Source organism: Zosterops lateralis, assembly GCF_965231275.1.
Source record: "Zosterops lateralis genome assembly, chromosome: 3".
In the NCBI taxonomy this organism is placed as follows: domain Eukaryota; kingdom Metazoa; phylum Chordata; class Aves; order Passeriformes; family Zosteropidae; genus Zosterops; species Zosterops lateralis.
The window spans coordinates 79,327,767-79,346,575 of NC_139764.1; the positions used below are offsets into that span (position 1 = coordinate 79,327,767).

At 39.7% G+C, this 18,809-nt stretch overlaps 1 protein-coding gene across 9 annotated transcripts in view; it reads left to right on the top strand.

The window, feature by feature from the left end:
* Positions 1-18,809, top strand: part of SNAP91 (synaptosome associated protein 91) — a 78,779-nt gene that overhangs the window by 53,857 nt on the left and 6,113 nt on the right. For 4 of the 9 annotated variants that reach the window (XM_083858033.1, XM_083858025.1, XM_083858027.1 and 1 more), the window contains 7 exons: positions 1,136-1,166; positions 2,329-2,440; positions 3,285-3,308; positions 5,425-5,508; positions 5,584-5,688; positions 7,101-7,201; positions 8,436-9,839. In XM_083858033.1, the coding sequence (XP_083714159.1) occupies positions 1,136-1,166; positions 2,329-2,440; positions 3,285-3,308; positions 5,425-5,508; positions 5,584-5,688; positions 7,101-7,193 (449 nt within the window). In that variant the 3' untranslated portion in view covers positions 7,194-7,201; positions 8,436-9,839. Of the gene's footprint in view, positions 1-1,135; positions 1,167-2,328; positions 2,441-3,284; positions 3,309-5,424; positions 5,509-5,583; positions 5,689-7,100; positions 7,202-8,056; positions 8,098-8,435; positions 9,840-18,809 lie in introns of those variants that run through there. The other 5 variants (XM_083858028.1, XM_083858032.1, XM_083858026.1 and 2 more) reach the window with 4 other exon arrangements.

The following is an 18,809-nucleotide window of genomic DNA, read 5'->3' on the forward strand; positions in this document are numbered from 1 at the left end:
TTTGTTTGGTAGGTATGATTCTTAGTGTGTGACCATCCCAGGTACATTTCAGAGGCACATCAGACTCTTAATGGATGTAATAGATGGAAAAGTGAAAATTGTCTAAAGTGTCTGATGACAGTTTAAGCAGCAAAGCTGGTGGACACAAATAGCTGACTTCATGTTTAATGAGAGGAAGAGTTGCAGTGGGGTGATGAGTGTACTGAAGAACAGACCTTGTCTCAGGCAGAGAACTTACCAAACATGTTCTTGAAATGCTAAACTAAAATATATTCTTTCCTGTAGTAGAAAAAGGGCCAGAGCCTTTGTAATTAGAGATCAGTAGCTGCAACCTCCCAAAAAAACCTAACAGAAGCCCACCTAGGCTAAGGTGCAATCCTGCTGAAGTTGTATAAAAGGAATACTCCTGTAGTATATGTAAACACACCACACCAAAGATGTAAATGATCTTATGATGCAGGCATGGCTCTTAGGCGTGGGGGAAAATACTGTGCTTAGAAGTCAGCAATACCAAATCCCTTGAAACATCTTCTGCAAGTCATCTGCTATATCCAAATTGGGAGGAGAAAATCAAACAGCAATTTATGACTTACAGGACTTAAAATGGTCCTGTGAGAAGTGTACTCTGTAAAATTTAGCTTCAGACTTCTTCCAAAAGGTAATTAAGGAAACTATTTGGAGCTTCCATGTAAGACAGAGCAGATGAAACAGTGCAAAACTTATAGGCAATGTCCACGTTTATGTGTATGTAGAGTACAGCTTTTTATTTCCATGTGTGTAATGAGGAATAGAAATTAGTGTTGTCATTTGTGGTAGTTTGGTGCTCTTAAATAACTTAGCATTTTGTAGGTCTAAGTATATTTACTTTGGTTTGCTTTTGAAGCAGAAATTACTTTCTCAAGTGCAAGAAAATTACTTTCTCAAGTGCAAGACATATGCAGGGTTTCTCAGATGTTTGTCCTGAAGGATAGGTAGATGTGGCCAGTCCTCTGATGCTGTCTAAATGAAGACGGCCAAAACGTTTTTGGTCGTGATAAGCCCAGATGCAGTGAAATTTAAGCTGTTGCTTTGGCATGCTTCAATTTACTGAACATGTGGTTTCTTTTTTATTTCCTTTTTTTCTTACAATTTTCAGATCTTGGAATTTCTGGTACTACTTCTAAAAAGTAAGTTCAACTTTGCTTAAAGATAAAAGGAAGTTTTCTACTCCGCTGTGTGGCACTACATCTATTTCAGTGTTTATTAAGAAACAACTAATTGGTTATAAGCCCCAACCTCCCAATCCAGAAAAGTTCTGAGGAAAGTATTCTATTCTATACAGGTTCACTGAATAATTAAGATTCAATGTTCCTGATATAGCTTATGAAATTGCTGTCTGTAATCTGAGTGTTATTTTTTCCTGTAAATTACGGTCTTTATGTTGGATAGCTGATTTCCAAACAGCTTAAAATGAACAGATAATAAACTAAGTATGTAAGTCCAGATAATAAACTGTATAGCTCCCCTCAGTAATCTATGCTAATATGCAAGTTTTGTTATATTTTTACAGATGCTGGATGTACTTATTGTGTAGGCATTGAAATACTTCCAAAATAGAAAAGAGGCTCATTCCATGCAGTAATAAGCTTCTTTTTGTAAAAAGAAATACTTACAACATTGCATTTATTTTTTATCTTCCTAATCTAACTGCTTACTTGTGCCCTGGGTCTTCCTCTGTCTGCAAGACTTCAAAATATGTTGTGCCTCTGTGGAGGCACTAGGAGGGATATGTACAAACATGTCATCTACGTTGTTCAAATGGCGTATTTAATTCTGGGTAGAGCAGCCTGTAACAAAACCTGGTTATGCGACAGCCCTTTTATTCCATGAATGATTTGTTTCTTTTGTATCTATCAACTTTTTGCAGAACTGAATGCTTTCCTTCTTCAGCTGTCTGAGCAAGATTCCAGCACTGAAATGGCCTTTCAAAGACATTTAGCAGGCAGCTCTCCTGCCTGGCCCCAGTAGAACAGGCAGTAGCAGTCCCTCTTCCTACTTTGCAAGGGTATATGCAATATGTTACCTTCAGTCAATACTAAGTAAAACTTCTCTTTAATTCTCACCACAAAGGCCATAACCATGTAACTGACTTCAGCTTAGAGTGTTCTGGTGTCTACTGCTAACAACCCTTGAAACTGAGTGTCACTAAAAGTATATCTTTCTGTTAATAATTGCATACACCATAAGCTAATGTAGCTGCACGTCTAATGCTAATGTATGCTGTAGCTGGTTTTCATTTTCACTGTGGAAGTATGCTTATAATAGCCTGCCTCTCTCCCTCTCTGTTAGGGGAGACCTTCAGTGGAATGCTGGAGAGAAGAAGTTAACAGGAGGAGCGAACTGGCAGCCAAAAGTAGCACCTGCAACATGGTCAACTGGTGGTGTCCCAGGTGGTCCAATGGTAGGTGCTTAATCCATAGATAATGCTGGTATTGGACTTTCAGTATTTGATGAGGCTGTGCAAGCTTACCTGTAGGGACTGCTCCATTCTGCTGAGGCTAAAAAGTTTGCTTCTGTGTAAATGTATGAGTATTTCAAGTTACATTTTTTAAGAACAGATTTACAGCTGGTATAAATAAACCATTGAGTAGTAAATGAAAAATACACTAGCATATGTATCAAGATATTGCTCTACCTGTACATTTAGTACCTGTGGGCATTTCCAAGTGTAGGTCTGGCCAGGATGAAGCCCAGGTCAAGTGCCCAAAATAAAACATTATTGATCCAAAGCTGATGTACTATAAGGAGAGAAAATAAATAGGGTTTTCTCCAGTGTTACTAAGTGAAGTAGATCAAAAGACTACACAGTATTCATACTCATCAGTTATCTGATGTTAGACCAGGAGTGGGTAGCTTATTTAGCAGGGTAAAGCAGTTGGAAAAGGTAAGATTACCCTGTAAAAAGTTTTAGAAGGCACTAATTTTGAGAGAAGAGGATTAAATTGAGCTAAGAATCTAAACTTGGCACAAGAGCAACTTGATCATGAGTGAGCTACAAAAGTATTCTGAAGAGGGATAATAGCTGATCTCATCAAAGGTTTCACAAGACTTAAAGCAGCCTCTATTTGAAGAGGTTGGGTTGGCAAAGGAAAGAAAGAACTCTGAACTCTGACCAGTTCAGTTCCTTACTGCCACAGCCAGGTATTAATATGACTGAGTATGTTCTATAACGTTATAGAAGATACAAGAATTCTCTGTACTTCACTTAATGTGTTAGTTGTAATGTCAACTTTTTTTCTTGATAGAAAGGCTGGGCAATACTGTACAGTGTAAGTGATTTTTTTTTTGATCTCTTATTGCACTTACTAAACTTGAAGATACTAACAGCGCCTCACCTGCACTACAGTTACTACTGCTGGCTTAAAACTAGAAGCTTCTAACATGGCTTCTGTTGGACTGTCTGTCCAACAGATAATTCTCAGCCAATGGGTTGAATATGGCAGTAGGTATAACCATTTCTGTGCTTTAAGCTTGAAAATTATCTCTTTATTGCTTTACTTGGATGTGAATTACCTGATGACTTGTACAGCCTGAAACTTCAAGCTTCTGCAGCATCAGCCTGATCTTGTAGTGATTTCATCATCTGATAGGTAACTAGTCTTTCTGGAAGCTGGGTAGTTTTGATAGCATTTCATTAAACATGTGTTGTATATATTTCTTAAAAATCATGCACTTAGGTACTTTTTTTGAATCCAAAGAAACCCAAGTCTGCAGGCAAAATAAATATGAAGACAAAAATGAAGCTTTTTCTCATTCTCATTTCTCATGTCAGTGTTGAACCACTTAAGTTTTGGTCCCTTCTTCCCTTGTGACCTTTCTATTCCAGGATTAAAATCAGCAGAATCAAATCAAAGCCCATTCCCTTGAATGACCTACGGCTTAAGGGCAAAAGTAGGTTCAGTCTGTATGGCCATTTTCTTGACATCTGCTGGATGCTGAGCTACAATGTGTTCCTGTAAAAGCAGTCAGATCACTGCATGTGATATCATTAACCTGTGTAGTTTAATTTCTTTCTTTACATACCTGAATGTCCAAGTCTTGGTTTCAGTTTGAGGACTCTGTTAGCACAGTACAATTTTTAACTGAAATGCTCCCCACAAAACTTTCAGACTGGAATAGAGTTCATAAATTAGCCAGAAAATGTAGTGGTTTTGATTAATGAATCTGGGACAGGTTATTTTGACTTGTCTCCAGCTTCTTAAGAAACTGGCATATTTTAGTCTGGAAGCAAGGATCAACTAAGGGCACTAAAATACAGCATTCGTGAGAGTGGACTGTGCAGTGAGTAGTTCCAGTATATCTCCAGAGACGCACTCTCCTTTGAACTGTAAGAAGAAAGGAGCTGCTCTCCAAGTGTTGTGGGATGTTACTGGCTCAAGGTGGGTGGTAAGGATGTGGAGGCACAGGCACAACCGTATAGCTCCTGTAATAGCTTGAGAAATTGTGCCTGTATGCTTAGGCCATACAAAAGCAGTAATGAAATCCATCCATACTGCCATTTTTACATCCGTTTCTTGAATGCTTTCTGCCTCTCTTCAGAGTTGGTAATAATATGGATTGTATATATATATGTGTGTGAAAAGAAAATGTTTAGATACCTTCAAGGCTATTAGGAGACTCTGCGTGGGAAGTTACAGAGAAGGGAGCCAAAAGGGATGATGTGTAGGCTGTGCTAGATAAGGGAAGTGGGGTGGCCTTTTTAAAGGTGCTCTTGGGCTGTATATCCAGTTAGACTACTAAACTAACAGTTCTCTCTTCCTGAATTCTAGTGGAAGATAACCTTTTTTTTGCCTTTTATTATTTGAATGAAAATCATAGCAAGTCAAGCATATGAATGAAAATCATAGCAAGATAAACTGAACTCTTCTTAGTCCATTACTGTATGTAATGGTTCTGATTGTACTTGAAGTGTGTGAACTTCTCCTTTAACTTCAATGAATCTTGGTGCATAATTATTTTTCTTCATTGTAAACTAATTATAGCAGCTTTACAATCTGCTTAAGCTTTTACAAAAATACAGTGCTACAATATGTGCCATAGTGTGTTAGCTGTTATGAAATTGGGATGCTTTCTTACACTATGTAGAAGGAGAAGGAAACTGTGTTTTTTCTTGGGCCTATTTTGAGTTGTAGTCAGTAAATGGCTCTTCATGAAGAGAATGGAGTGTGTCACCATTGCTTTCTTAGGAAGAAACAAGCTGAGCATAAGGACCCATCCAGCTCTCTCATTCTTTGAAGCATTGTGGTTTTGAGCCTGCATATGTGCTGCATAACAGTTCTACTTTCCAGAACAGCTTTGAGAATTCTGAAAACTCTGTGTGCTTTCCAGATGGCTGCTGTTAGATTTTTGCTCTTTTTTTGCATTTTTTTAAATTTATTTTTTTAGGCGGGAGCTGTGCCTCCAGCAAGTGCAGTTCCTGCCGCAGGAGGTACTCCACCTGTCCCACAGCCGGGAGCAGCATTTGGGATGGTGAGTCTCTTTTGCTACCCCTCTCTCCTTGCCACACCCAGCCCCTGCTGACTCGGTTTTTTTGCTGATTTGCAGCCCCCAGCAGGTGCAGGTGTGCCCATGATGCCCCAGCAGCCAGTGATGTATGGGCAGCCCATGATGAGGCCCCCGTTTGGAGCCGCCACTGGCCCTGGTGTACAGGTGAGCATTAATTACTGCTACACGAATGTTTAATTGCTCTTCATGTCTCTAGAAAGTAGCTTGTGTATGTGCATTAGCTCAGCTCAACTCTAGCTCTGGGCCTGTGAACGAGATGTCGTAAAGGATCAGCTGCATGCCTTGCAGCAGATCACATGAATCACCTTGATTTCTTTTTTCAGTTGCCTTGTATGAGACCAATGGAACAGGTTTGAAAAGTCTCCTACAGCTAACTACATCCAAGATCTGGTTTTGGAGGGTATTTGAATAAAGCTCCAAGTGGAACTCACAGGCATTGCTATTCTGTTCACAACCTACCAAAATTTACTATAGCTACACTCAGCAGGTGATACAGCATAAACCGTAACACCTGTCCCAGGCTATTACTTCAAATAGAGTTTGGTTTGTAATAGCACTGAAAAGGAAAGGCCTTTCCAGAGGAGAGGCAAGAAATTATTTAGCTGTAGTATTTTGCTTTTTGTGAGTCAGAAGTCCATCTGCCTTTCAAGTAGGGAGGAAGATGGAAGTTGATGCTGCAGTTATAAAATCTCACCAGTAACCCTGGAAACCAGTCTACCTCCCTTGTTTTGCAAATACTAAGCAATCAACATATATCAAACCACACTTTTTGAGTAGGAAACTACTTTCCCAATGAAGCTTGTCAAGGTTTTCTGTGTAGAAATGGAGAGTTCTTGAAACTGCTCTAAGTGTGAATAATATACTTAGTCTTGATTTTCTTCTTACTTTAAACTATCTTTGCACTTACCAAGAATATTACGATGGGACACAGAAAATTTTTTCTTAAGGAGTGGTCATCAAGGTGGCAGGGCTACAAATGAAATACCTCTTGTGCCCTGAGTAGAGGTAGGAATGGGGAGGAGTAAGGACCGAATGGGAGAATCATTTGACCACCATATTCAGAAGTGTTGAACTTCATCGAACTTCAAAACATACGTTTTCTGTGGAATAACTGACGATTTTTATACATATCAGAGGAGAATCCTAGAATGATCTAGTCATGCCAGTCACAGGGATTTTCAGTCGTACCCTTCAGGGTGCACTCTGCTTGCTCTGAACCTTGGTTTTTAACATCTAACAGTTGTCTGTCTTCTGTCTGGATTGAAAATCCTAATGCCATTCTGCCTTACAGGGAGGGAATGATCTGAAGCTATGCTAATTAGGATCTGCAGTGTCTGTAGCCCTATCCATTAAACCTGCCAAACATTGTTAACCCTGTAGTAAGGATGGAATCCAAACAATGCTTGAGCAAAATGGCATCATGCTGAATTTGCAGACAAATGAGAACTTTGTATGCTTGCAATGTGCTTTCTGTGAGAACTGCCTATGTCTATCTAATGCTTGTGTATTCTTGTCTGCTTTGTTTTTTTCCTGCCTTCCTGGCTGGCATCTGTCAGCTTTCTCCAAGCCCAACTCCTGCTACTCAGAGCCCCAAGAAACCTCCAACAAAGGACCCATTAGCGGATCTTAACATCAAGGATTTCTTGTAAACGAGAAGGTATTCTGTGGCTGCCTGCTTGAGCATGTCACACTGTGGTATATGTCTGGCACACAGATGTTGTTTAGGTTGAATGTGACAGATAAAATCGCAGCTGCAGAGCTAGAAACATACACTGTAATGAAAACCAAATTCTCTGTCCACACTCTTAACTTCAGCCTGAAAGCTTGACTCACAGATAACTTTTCCTGACACTTGCTTTTAGCAGAAAAAAACCCAACTGTCTTCAGTGTAAAAATTTCCATTTTTACCTTGTTTCCATTCGGTCCAAGCATTCATGTTTGGTTTTTTTCTTGAAATTATTACTGAAACACATAGAATGATAGCAGGGTACAAATAGTGGGGGGGAAATGGTGCCAAAGAGGCTTGTTCCAGTCTTGTGGGTGTTGAAACAGATTTGGTATCATAGGTGTGAAGATATCGAAAGGGGAAAAACTTAAGTATTCTTGTCACAAGAAAGTTGTTTGCAGCTCTTTACTGCTGCCAGCTAATGTTCTCCCCTGCCATACAATTTTTCAAGGCACTGCTTTTCTGAATGCTAAGGCCATGAGGTCCTGAGCAGTGCTCTGTAGAGCAACAATGGGGAAGAACAGAGGAGTAAATGCAAAGAAAAGAGGAGGAGAAGCAAAAAACCAGTACTGCATAATGGAAGGAAATAAAGGCCAAAACATTATTGTGATAATTCTGAAGGGCCAAGTAGGAATATAAAATCAAATTAAACACTTAAGCCATTTAAAAATAATAATGCAGAAATAAGGTATGTTTTTTATAATTACGACTAGAATAAGGTGAGGAAAGGACAGTCATTACATAACTTTAGACCCTTCTTCATAAGTCACTTTTCTTCCTTCCTAGAGCTCAATTCTAAAATTTGTTCTGAGCCCACTCTGCAGTGGAGCTGGCAGCAGTGATTCAGGCTGCTCTTAGCAGGCATCTCCCAGTCCTACTTCACCCTTCTCCAAATTCCAGCCCCATGGAGGTGTACCTGGCATTTGGCAGAGACAGCCAGGAATGGAGATACACCTTCTCTGCTGGGACTCACTGCTTTCAACTTGTAATGGAGAATTCATAATGGAGAGATTCATAACTGGCTGTGGGAAGACTGCTACTTCACTAGACTCTGATAGCAAATTCTTTGGGGCGTGAAGAGATGAGCAGATTTGGTGCTCTTTGTTGAACGTGCTTTACTAACTCATTATATCAGTTTTCATCTAATACTTTTCTATATTCACAGCTGCGGTTTTTCTGACTGGATGCTAAAAATGTGAGTTTGGAGTCTACAAATGGATGCTCAGAGTTTCTCAGTGAGCCACCAGTACCAAACCCAGTGCTTACTCAGACTTTCTCTTCCTCCTGAAACGTGTAGCACAGCTGTGAAAGTGAACATTAGGAATGTGTACTACCTTAGCTGTTATCCCTACTCTCTCGAAATTTGTGTACTTGGGTTATTTGTGTTTTACAATTTAAACAATGGATGTATGTTTCTGATGCCTTCTAGTGCTTTTCTGAACCTATCCCACGGGGGCAGATTATGCAGCTGTTGTTTGGTGAGCCATTTGGAGCAATGTCTGTGGTTTTTGAAGGTTTCAATGTATATAACTTTTTGAGGACACCCGAAGTTTCCCTAGGACTCAATTTCTCCTTTATCTGTTACAAAATATAGTGTGATAATACCAGATAGTAAAGAAAATACTTACAAAATTGTGCAGAATACTTTTTTTTTCCAGTCACAGGAATCTCAATTGTCGTGAAAAAAATGTTTTATTTTTGTGGCACTGTATATGTTAAAATAATTTAAAGTAATATAAAGGAAAACTTCCATAACAAATACTTTTTCAATGATTTACCAAGAATGAAAAATCATATCTGAGAGAATACCATATTTATTGCTGGTTTTATTTTTAAACCTATTTTAATTGTTTAAGGTTTTGCATTTATAATTGGCATATTTTTCAGTTCTTGCTAAATGCACTGAAAATAAGTAAAGGGTCAGTTTCTCTCCATGTAGTTGGGAAAAAGCAACCATAGTTGTGCTGGCATTAAGGGATTTCAAATACGAGAGCACTTTTTGGTATATCTGTAGTCAAAACATTACAAGTGATGTTCCTCATCTCTGTTCAGTTCTTCCGTACATCTCTTAATTTAGTGCTTACCTGTGTATGCCTTAGGATAGTGTTTTCTCATGCCCCGAATGCGCTGTGAGTAGCTTTTGTACTATTGGTGATTAGATTTAATTCTGATCCAGAGATCCATGCCCTTTACTGTACATACTGTGTTTCTTTAATTTTTATTTGTTCTCATACTGTTTCTGCTGATGGCTTGGTGTAAGATCTTGACTCTTCAATGAGGTCACTGTTGATCAGTGTTACAAGTGGCTTGGCAGTTCTCTGTAAAAGCATATTGGGTTGGAAAGATATTCACCTAAAGTCTTTCAAATGAACTATTTAATCAATGTATGGTACCATTAAAAGTGGTTGTATCTGAATTTGCTGTGGGGATAACATACACTGTAATGGGAAAGTTCTATAAAAAGTTAATTTCAAAATGGCTTTTCTTTGTATTTCAGTTTAAAAAAATCCCAAACAAAACCCCCCAAAAACAAAAAACCCCAGTGCATGTGTGCCCTCTGAGATGCAATAAACACCTTGATCAAAGTAAATATCTTGTTGCCAGTTTCATACTCATTAAGATGTTGGGCACAACAATATACTTTGAGAGGAGAAAAATGTGTTCAGGTCCTGACACTGATTGATGAGTCAGCTGCATACGGAAATTACTTTTATAGAATCATAGAATCATTTGGATTGGAAAAGACATCTATGATCATAGAATCCAACTGTTAACCTAACACTGCCACCTCCACCACTCACCCATGTCCCAAAGTGCTGCATCTACAGCTTTCTGCACATATTGCACCAATTTTACATGCAAGTAATTACCAAGCGTGTGCTAGAGGATTGATTTTTTTATAGTTTTTGTTATATTTCTGAATAACCCTGTCAGTAATTTCATCTCACTACCATTCCCAGCTGTTTTCAGCTGTGTCCAGTGTATGGAACCAAGGGTAGGAACAGCCTTCCTGGGCATAGGAACTGCCCCAGGACCATAAAGGCCTTCCTTGGAAGGGTGCTGGCTGGAAGAGTGAGTGGAGGGCCAGGCTGCACTTGGGGAACCCCAGAACCCCCGTGTCACAGAGCCACCACCTATCACTGCAGCATCCACAATGCCCCAGGGCAGGATAAAGGGGACATTGTTTTTATAGCTCAGCCTTATGATAATGAGCTGAGAGTTGCATCCAAGTTTTCTGAATTAAAAATGGATAAGGCTCAGCAAATTGCTTGTTTCCTCACTATTTGAGCATGAAGACCTGAACAAAATCAGTAACTGCACCTTCAGAAAGGCTCACTATGGTTTTTCCTACCCTGCCTGTATGGTGTCTTGACAAATGCAGGGATCACAACTTCTTACCACTGTGTAGTGCAAGTCTTCTCAAAGTAAGGACAGCATTTTCAGAGCAGAATCATAACCAAACAAGTAAGTATATTTAGACCAGTTTGTCTTATTCAAATTGAGATGAAGAGCTACTACTCACTGAATTGCAAATGAATATTGTCAATGTCCCCTGTTTCAAGGGGCCAGACCTCAGGGTGAGGGTTTTCTCCTTGCCAGGTACATGCCCCTGCTGGAGTAATTGACTTTCTGCATTTGCTTCATCCATGTCCACAGCCCTTGGTCCTGATTTTGATTGGTTTTCCATAGATGTCATGGCCAACAACTCTGTGTGTGTGTGAGTGATTTGTTATCCTGTGAGTAAATAGAAGCCTGTACAAAAAAGGAAACTTGGGGGAAAAGCATCTAGAAGTTTGTTCACTATGGGAAGTAAAACCAGTGTATTTCCCCAAATGCTGACTAAGGCTAAACAAAAGTGACTTGCTCTCCCTGGCACAAAGGAATTATAAAATCCAGCTTACAAGGGAACCACGTGGTTGTCTCCTGGCCTGTAGACGAGAGCATGTTCTTGTTATCATCTGAGTTTCATCATCCAGGCACGAAACGTGTCTGTGTCCTGCTATGACTAACCACTTTTCAATACAAGCTGTTGGGAAGAGTGGGTGGAAAGGAGTGCTCCCATCTGTGGAAAGAAGAAACTGTCTCCTTCCTCCTGCATTTTTCATGAGGGGAGGACAGATTTCAGACAGCTGATATGTCCCTTATCCAAGTTCTTGCTGACCTGTGTACTGACTTCTTTAAAAGCTGGCACATCTGGCCACATGAGGCTTTTGTAGCTCCTTCTTAAGCTATGAGTGCCTTAAGGAGTGGTAAACACCTGGAGAACCTGAATGCAGCCTACTGCAGAAGTCTGAAAAAAAATCCAACTCATTCTGCAGAACGGACTCTTTTTTTTTTTTTTTTTAATGTTTGGAGTTGGCATTGCCTTCTACTCCTTTGTTTATTTGTTCATTAATCTTAATTGTCTTTATTTGAAAATTTTAGCTGTAAATGTACTGTAGCTTGAGTTGATGGCTTCTGGATTGATGCTGGTGTTTCCACAGATGAATGCTTGTATGGTGAGAACTAAATCTCTAATTAAATCTCTAAGTTGTCTTTTAAGATCCTGGGGACCAACTAAGCCTTTCAGGCTGGTTCCACAATCAGGCTGCTACCTGAACTTCTATTCTTTAGATTTAGTAAGGCAGCTGCAAAGGCTAGCAACTTGCCCTAAAAACAAGCAGGAAACTCAAGAGCAAAAGCTGTTCTGGGGTGGGGGGAAAAGACAGGAAAAGAAAGGAAGATTTCCTTCCAACTTGCTTTGATATTATGAGATACTACTTACTGGAGGCTGACAGCATCTAGTACATGAAATGTCCACTAGCCATAGCTGACACTGTTTTGTCTTTGTGACATGAACTTTTGCTCCTGCCCCTCCTTCCCCATCTCTCATCCCAGAATAAGAGCTGCATGCTTAGATAACTTACTGTGCATGGAGAAAGAAAAAAATCCCATTAATTCTTAATGCCTAGACATGCCAAGTGAAATTTGCTGTGGTTGGAGTAGTGGCAGTGACACAAAGATAATACACTGAGTTAGTGATTCAAATCTTCCAGGACATGAAATATATCAGAAATTTTATTAAAATAGAGGATCTTTTTTCCATGTGTTATATACTGCTGGTGCTGTGAGTAGTGTGGGAAGTGGCAGACACCGAGTGGTAATGAGAGGTTGAAACAAGAATTTCAGAGATGGGACTACAGAAGGAGAAAGGCTACATGTATTTTAAAGCAGACAGCACTGCTATTTTTTCTGCTCTAGATCTTGGCTCTTAAAGCTTCACCACCTCTTCCCTTAATTAAACTCTGCAAGTGGTATGGGCAGCAAAAACCCAATGCTTGTTTCATTGCCCAAGACATCTCTGCATGCAATTAGAGGTGTAAGAATAGTAGCCTTTGGGAGTTAGCAAAGGCAGAAGACCAGAAGCAGAAACTGAAACACGTGAAGAAATGTGTGTATCAGTGTGACATCCACTGTGAGGACTAAAGAGAGCAAACCTCTTCTCCAATGGTGTTGGAGAACCTGTAAAAGGGTTGGTGAATGCCCACCCTGCTCAGTGCTGTAAAGCACTTACCTTAAAATGCTCATGGTTGAACATGGCTAATTTTGAGCCATATTGTCAAAATATAGTTTATTATGATGGAAGAGACTTCTCCATTTACCTCAATATCCTAAAATTCTAAAGTAGCCATCTTTTCAAGAGGTCCTGCAGGTCCTGCCAAAGCACTATCCCATTGTTGGAAGCAGAGATTTCATAGCACTAAGTGCACCAGTGAAGGCGAATCCTGAACAATCTGAGCCAATCTTTCAGACTTTAACTGGTAGTTGGAGACAGGTTAGATGCTTTCTGGGAAAGTGAAGGGACTGTTGGGATCTGGTGACACAGGGTGGGAGGGATCCTCCCTTGGCCTCTCAAGAACATCGCCTTTCCATAGTCCTTGTCTGTACTTTTGCCTATCCAGGTCTGGAAAGAGGCTGACTGTGTGGGAGAGGTGATAGTATTGCGTTGAGGAGGGGAAGGAGTAGACGGATGCACTAGGGAATGGTGTGGGGGGATTGAGGGTGTGTTCTTGCTCTTGGGGCTGCAGGCTGTCTGCAATTGAGGGGGGGGGGGGGGCACTGGAACATTGTGGGTACAGTGTGACCCCAGGGAGGGGGCAGCTCTCTGCCCTCAGCCTTGTAAGCTGCTGCAGGCCTGCAGTGTGGGTATTAAATGTCAGCAAAAAGATTTTGTGTACAAGAACAATTTACAGCTGCAAGCAGACACCAGGCTTTAAAAGAAATAGCCTTTCATATTCTGAGCATGTCTGCATATAAATAAAAGCCATCATTTAAAATGCTACTGAGATGCAAGAGTAGAACAAGTTAAATTCTGAAGTTAATTTTAAGATTATGCCTTATGTGTCTATGATGTGTCTGTAATTATACCCTGTCAGTCTGGGTCGATCAGTCAAGAGGGTTTTTAGTGATTCTTCCTTTCTGTAATAATCTCACACTGTCTCCAGCCAACTGAAAGAGCAGTATTGAATTAGTTTTGAAAAACATGAAGACAGAAAATAGATCACTTCTCTTTTGAAAGATGGAAAAACTAAATTTTTAACAAAGGAAGAAAGAAGGGGGAGAATATTAACACTTGAGTCAAGCATACTGCATAAGTAAGATTGTCTTACTATACAAATTCCGGCTTATGTAATAGAGCATCTTTGAATCTGCCTTTGCACAACAATTCACAGGCACTTTGAGATTTTGGGTTTTGGATCTATTTCTGTGGATGTGCCTTTGGGAGATAGAGCACGTCATCCCCTTTGTGCTTGAAAAGAGAGGTTTCTAGCAGTGTATTGAAATGCCACTTCCCCAGCTCACCTCCCTTTCATCGTCACAGTATCCAGCACCTGTCTAGCTCCCTGCTGCTCAGGAGTGAGCAGATACACTGAGCTTTCCCAGCTCTGTGCTTTGTGGGACATGAGCTGTCCTGATTTTGAATATATATTTAGATATACAAATAAATAGAGATAATTAAATACATTTAGCAGATAGCTGGTGATTTTTTTCTTGCTACCTGGGTCCCAAGTATTGCAGTTCTCTGTGAAAGTTTGCAATGTTACACCTGAATTACTTTCCTGTCACTCTCTTTTCAGAAATGGTATTGATGGAAATTCAGCTGCTTGCCTCTTTTTGTTTTCTTCAAGATTTGAATGTGTAGAATTTGCCTAAAGAACCTTTGCCTCTAAGGCAAATCATACTGGAAATGTATTTCTCTCTCAAAATATTTGGCTGCCTGTGATTCTAGTAGGATGGCTGAAATGTTTTACTCTCAGGCATGGTCAAGGCCCAGACAGAGAGAGAGGCAAGGCAGCATTCAACACACTGAACTTATTATGAATTGACATAAAAGTTCTATTAATTCCAGTTTATACACATCACCCAGCAGTGCATCTGGGTTCGTGCATGGACAGTTTTAAAGCAGCTTCTTAAACTTTTGTGAAATTAAATAAGGCTACTTATTTGGATTTTTTTTTCTCTTTTGAACTTTTTATTTTAAAATCCAAAATATGCAGATGAAAACACCTTGTTACCATCGTCCTTGTACAGATGAGTTGATTCCTATTGATTAACAGAGACCATTATTTTTTTCAAAATAACATTAAAAAACCATGGTGACAGCAAACAGGTTTTTCTATTTAAATGCTTAGCTATTTTTTAGGATTGTAAGTAGCAATTATAAAACTAACATGTGTGTGTGGAATTCTCTACCGCTTCTCACACTCTTTAGTCTGAGATACCAAGTAAACCTATTTGTTATGAGCAGCTCTTTAACCACATTGCTGGAGGACAGGTAATACTTGTGTCCATGTATACTTGAGCCTACCTGGTTTCTCCAGTATTTTCAGTCATCTCAAAAAAGTGCACCTTGTGGTTCCTAAGTGGAGAGTTGTTTTCTGGAGCTTTTAAAACATAGCCTGACAGATTACATTCTTGGTGATTACTAAGACATAATATTAGGTCTTGATATATATGTCTTGCACATATACATTCAGTGAAGAAAAATGTAATTTAGAAGTGTTACACTGTTCTATCCACCCAAAATATAGTATTTTGTATCTAGGATTGATTTCCCTGGGATTTTAGAATCCTGGGAATTATTTATTGGAATAAGTGGCTTATGTATCTGTTAAAATATTTTCTCTCTTTAGACATTTGGCTTCATGACTGATCATCAAGATTGGCTCTAATCCTACTATGTCATTAAGCCTGGCTTGTGGATTTTTCAGACAGCTTCTTTTTTTCACCCCAACAGATGTTGAAGGCCGGATATAGGTGATTTGTGCTTTTAACAGCTTTTAGAAATACCTCCAAGAATTTGCAAACGTATCACTACCAACTTCCATCTCTCTTTAGATGAGGAGTGTGCACTGAGAAATGGGCAAATCATCTACATTTCATTCAACTGCATATTTTGGAGAAACAGAGAACTGCAAAAGATTTGCAAGCCCTGGAAGCAGTAACACGTAAGTCAGGCTATATCCCATGAACTGCTTCTGTCATTAGCAAGGAAAATCCCCCATCTCAAACCAGCAAGCTGTCTTTTCTATACCTTTACCCCTTTGAGGCTAATGTAGGAATAGTCCCAACTTAGATTTTAACCAATTCAACTTTAGTAACCACTGCAGTATTGCAAGTGGTTGCTCTGGAAATCATAAAATGAAGTAGCTGATCTCATGTATGAATTACAAGCCAGTTCAGCACAGTTTGCATGAAGAACTTGTCATGGATGTTATTCTGCTATTTAATGACCTTTAAAATAGCTGGCAGGCTTTGAGAATATTATTTTTCTAGTAGCAGAGTCCAGCATGCCAGCCGCACTTTTCCATTTGAAACTGAACCTACAGTGGCTGGAAACTTGAACTGGTAAATCCAGTACTATGATAGATCTGTCAGAGATGGAGGAGAGATGCAACTGAAATGAAAGAATTTTTCCCTAGCCAAACTAAAGATCTAAGCTGATCCAATCTGTGCTTTCCTGGGACAGACTGGTGTGAAATACAGTATTTTTTCTCTTAGCCAAATAATTTTATTGCCAATATAAAAGATCAGTGTAACTATGCATACTGTTTCATTTAAAATTTGGCTTTCTGCTACAGACAAACAAGACCAGCACAGCTTTCTGCATTCTGCTGCAAAGGCGATGCATTCAGAGCACGTGAAGTTTCCAGTTTAAGACTGCAAGGCAGGGTAGTAAGATAGAAATTACATATCTCTACTCTAGGTCCCTGCTCTAAAACCAAAATCAGGTAATACAAAGCAGATTTTTCTAGACCTCCATAATTCCACAGCCTTTCCACACACCACTGAAGAACATCATCACCTTCACCCTGAAAGAGATGCTGGGGTTTTTTTCTGTATTACCTGACCATTCCTTGCTACACATTGAACTGTTCCTTCTTCTGTCCACAGGGATACCTTCTGTTCTTTGCAGTAGCAATGATGATATTTGGACAGTTATCATGGTCATGCTTTTGCCTTATGCCTTTTGTCTTCATACTTTCCTTGCCAATCAAGTTTTCTAGATATCAGTTCAATTTTGGTATTTTCTGCACTCTGTTCAGCTGTGGCACCTGTGCCTCCCCCAGCAGGATTGCACTGTTGGGCTGTGGTCAGCCTATGTTCCTCTGTGCTCTTAGAGACCTTCCTGAAGAGCTGCAGTTTAAGCATTTGCCCTTCAGGATACATTGATTCAAATTGTGTAGCCATTTTGGGGAAAAAAAAAAAAAAAAAAAAAAAAAAAAAAAAAAAAAAAAAACAACACCAGAAATAAAAATTGTGAAAGGAAACAATTTTAAAAAGCTTTAAAAGCGAGAAATTTTATTATTTAAATAACATCAGTATAGAGCATTACTGTTGGACTCTTTGTGACATTAATAAGACTCTGTGCACTGCTAAATCTCTATAAAATAAGAAGAAATTTGGGAAGGAAGAGGGGGAGCTGTGGGCTGAATGTCTCTCTACATCCTGTTTTTCATGTGGTTGTACTCCTTTGTGCATCAGGAGCTGTCCTGGGAGAATTCAGCACACTGCAAGGATGGCAGGGCAGAGGGGCTCTGGAGGAGATGGGACTATCCATTCTCCTCAGACCCTCAAAAGCAGGATCCTCAAACTCTGTTTTCCTGCATGTGTTTTGTTCATGCACCTGGCAGGAGACACAGAAACATGAAGCAGCTGCAGGTCTCTGGAGGATGATGGGAGAGGTGAGGGAAGAGACAAGACACAGCATGTTTTAGATGCCTCTCAGATAAGGGTGGGGGTAGCATTAACAGGTTGAGAGCACAGGTTTCTTTTCCTTGCTAGCTGCACTCATTCATGGCGTGTGTACATGACACAGGTAGCAAGGGAAAGAAACCTGTGCAAGGAAAAGAACCATCCTCACAAAAAAAACAAGCTCTTTCAAATCACCACAGCTGTGAATATGGAAGGGACAATAGTGAGAGGCAGGACGCAGGTCTGAACTGCTCTGCTCACAGGTCTGAACAGCTCTGCTTTCATGGAAAGTTTTGTGGGCAATAATGGCCACAATACCTGGATTGGTGGTTTTTTTGTTTGTTTGTTTTTTGTTTGTTTGTTTGTTTTTGTTTGTTTTTGGTTTTGTTTTTTTGTTTGTTTGTTTGTTTTTGTTTTTGTTTTTGTTTTTCCCCTAAAAACCAGTCTCATCAGTAGGTTGATCATCATCGCCATCCCTACTGCCTTTGCATTGCCCCAGGACATGTTACACTATCTGTTGGAATCCTAATGCTGTAATTGGTGGAGCTGCCTAAAAAGCCCTCTGCTAAGATAACATTGGAATCTCACTAAAATAAAAACAAAACAAACAATTTTTTTCCATGCACATAGTCAATAGGTAGTAGAAAAAAAAAAAAATCCTGTCAAATCTTTTTAAGAATGGCTGTTATTTTATTTTATTTTAGCAATTATCTCTTTCTTAGGTAACTTCGTTGCACACCAGTCTTGTATCTCTGAGCTCTACCTTTATCACATTTCTATTAGGAGCTGGTTCCACAGTGATGTTGCCAGACAAGCCTAAAAATTTATAAAATTTTTGCTTTCAAATTGGGAAGAGGGAGCCTTCTGGATCTAAAAATGTGACTTCTTATGTGTCTAAAATACTTACCTGGAAGCCTAGTCTTTGCCAAATTAAAAAAAGAAAATTACATTGTGGCCTTGAAAAGTAGGTGGCTGCACCTCTGTGTCCCAGGGCAGTGTAATTTTGGCTCTGTATGTGGGCTCTGACAGCTGTGGCAAGAGATGAGCACGTGAGGGCCAGCACGGGTTTGACAAACAGGCTCTGCTTACAGCCCTGGCTCCAGCTTGAGTATTAAAGAAAGGGCTGGGATAGGGATGTAATGAAGCATGGCACTTCCTAATTTCTTTCCAATACGTACAGTGTTTTTAATTTCTGCTGTTTAATTGCACTGGGGAGAAGGGGAGGGAAGGCAGGTGCACTGTACATACTGGAGTATGAAGATTCTGCCCTTTCTGTGAGTTATGATGTTCTCTTTCATAAATG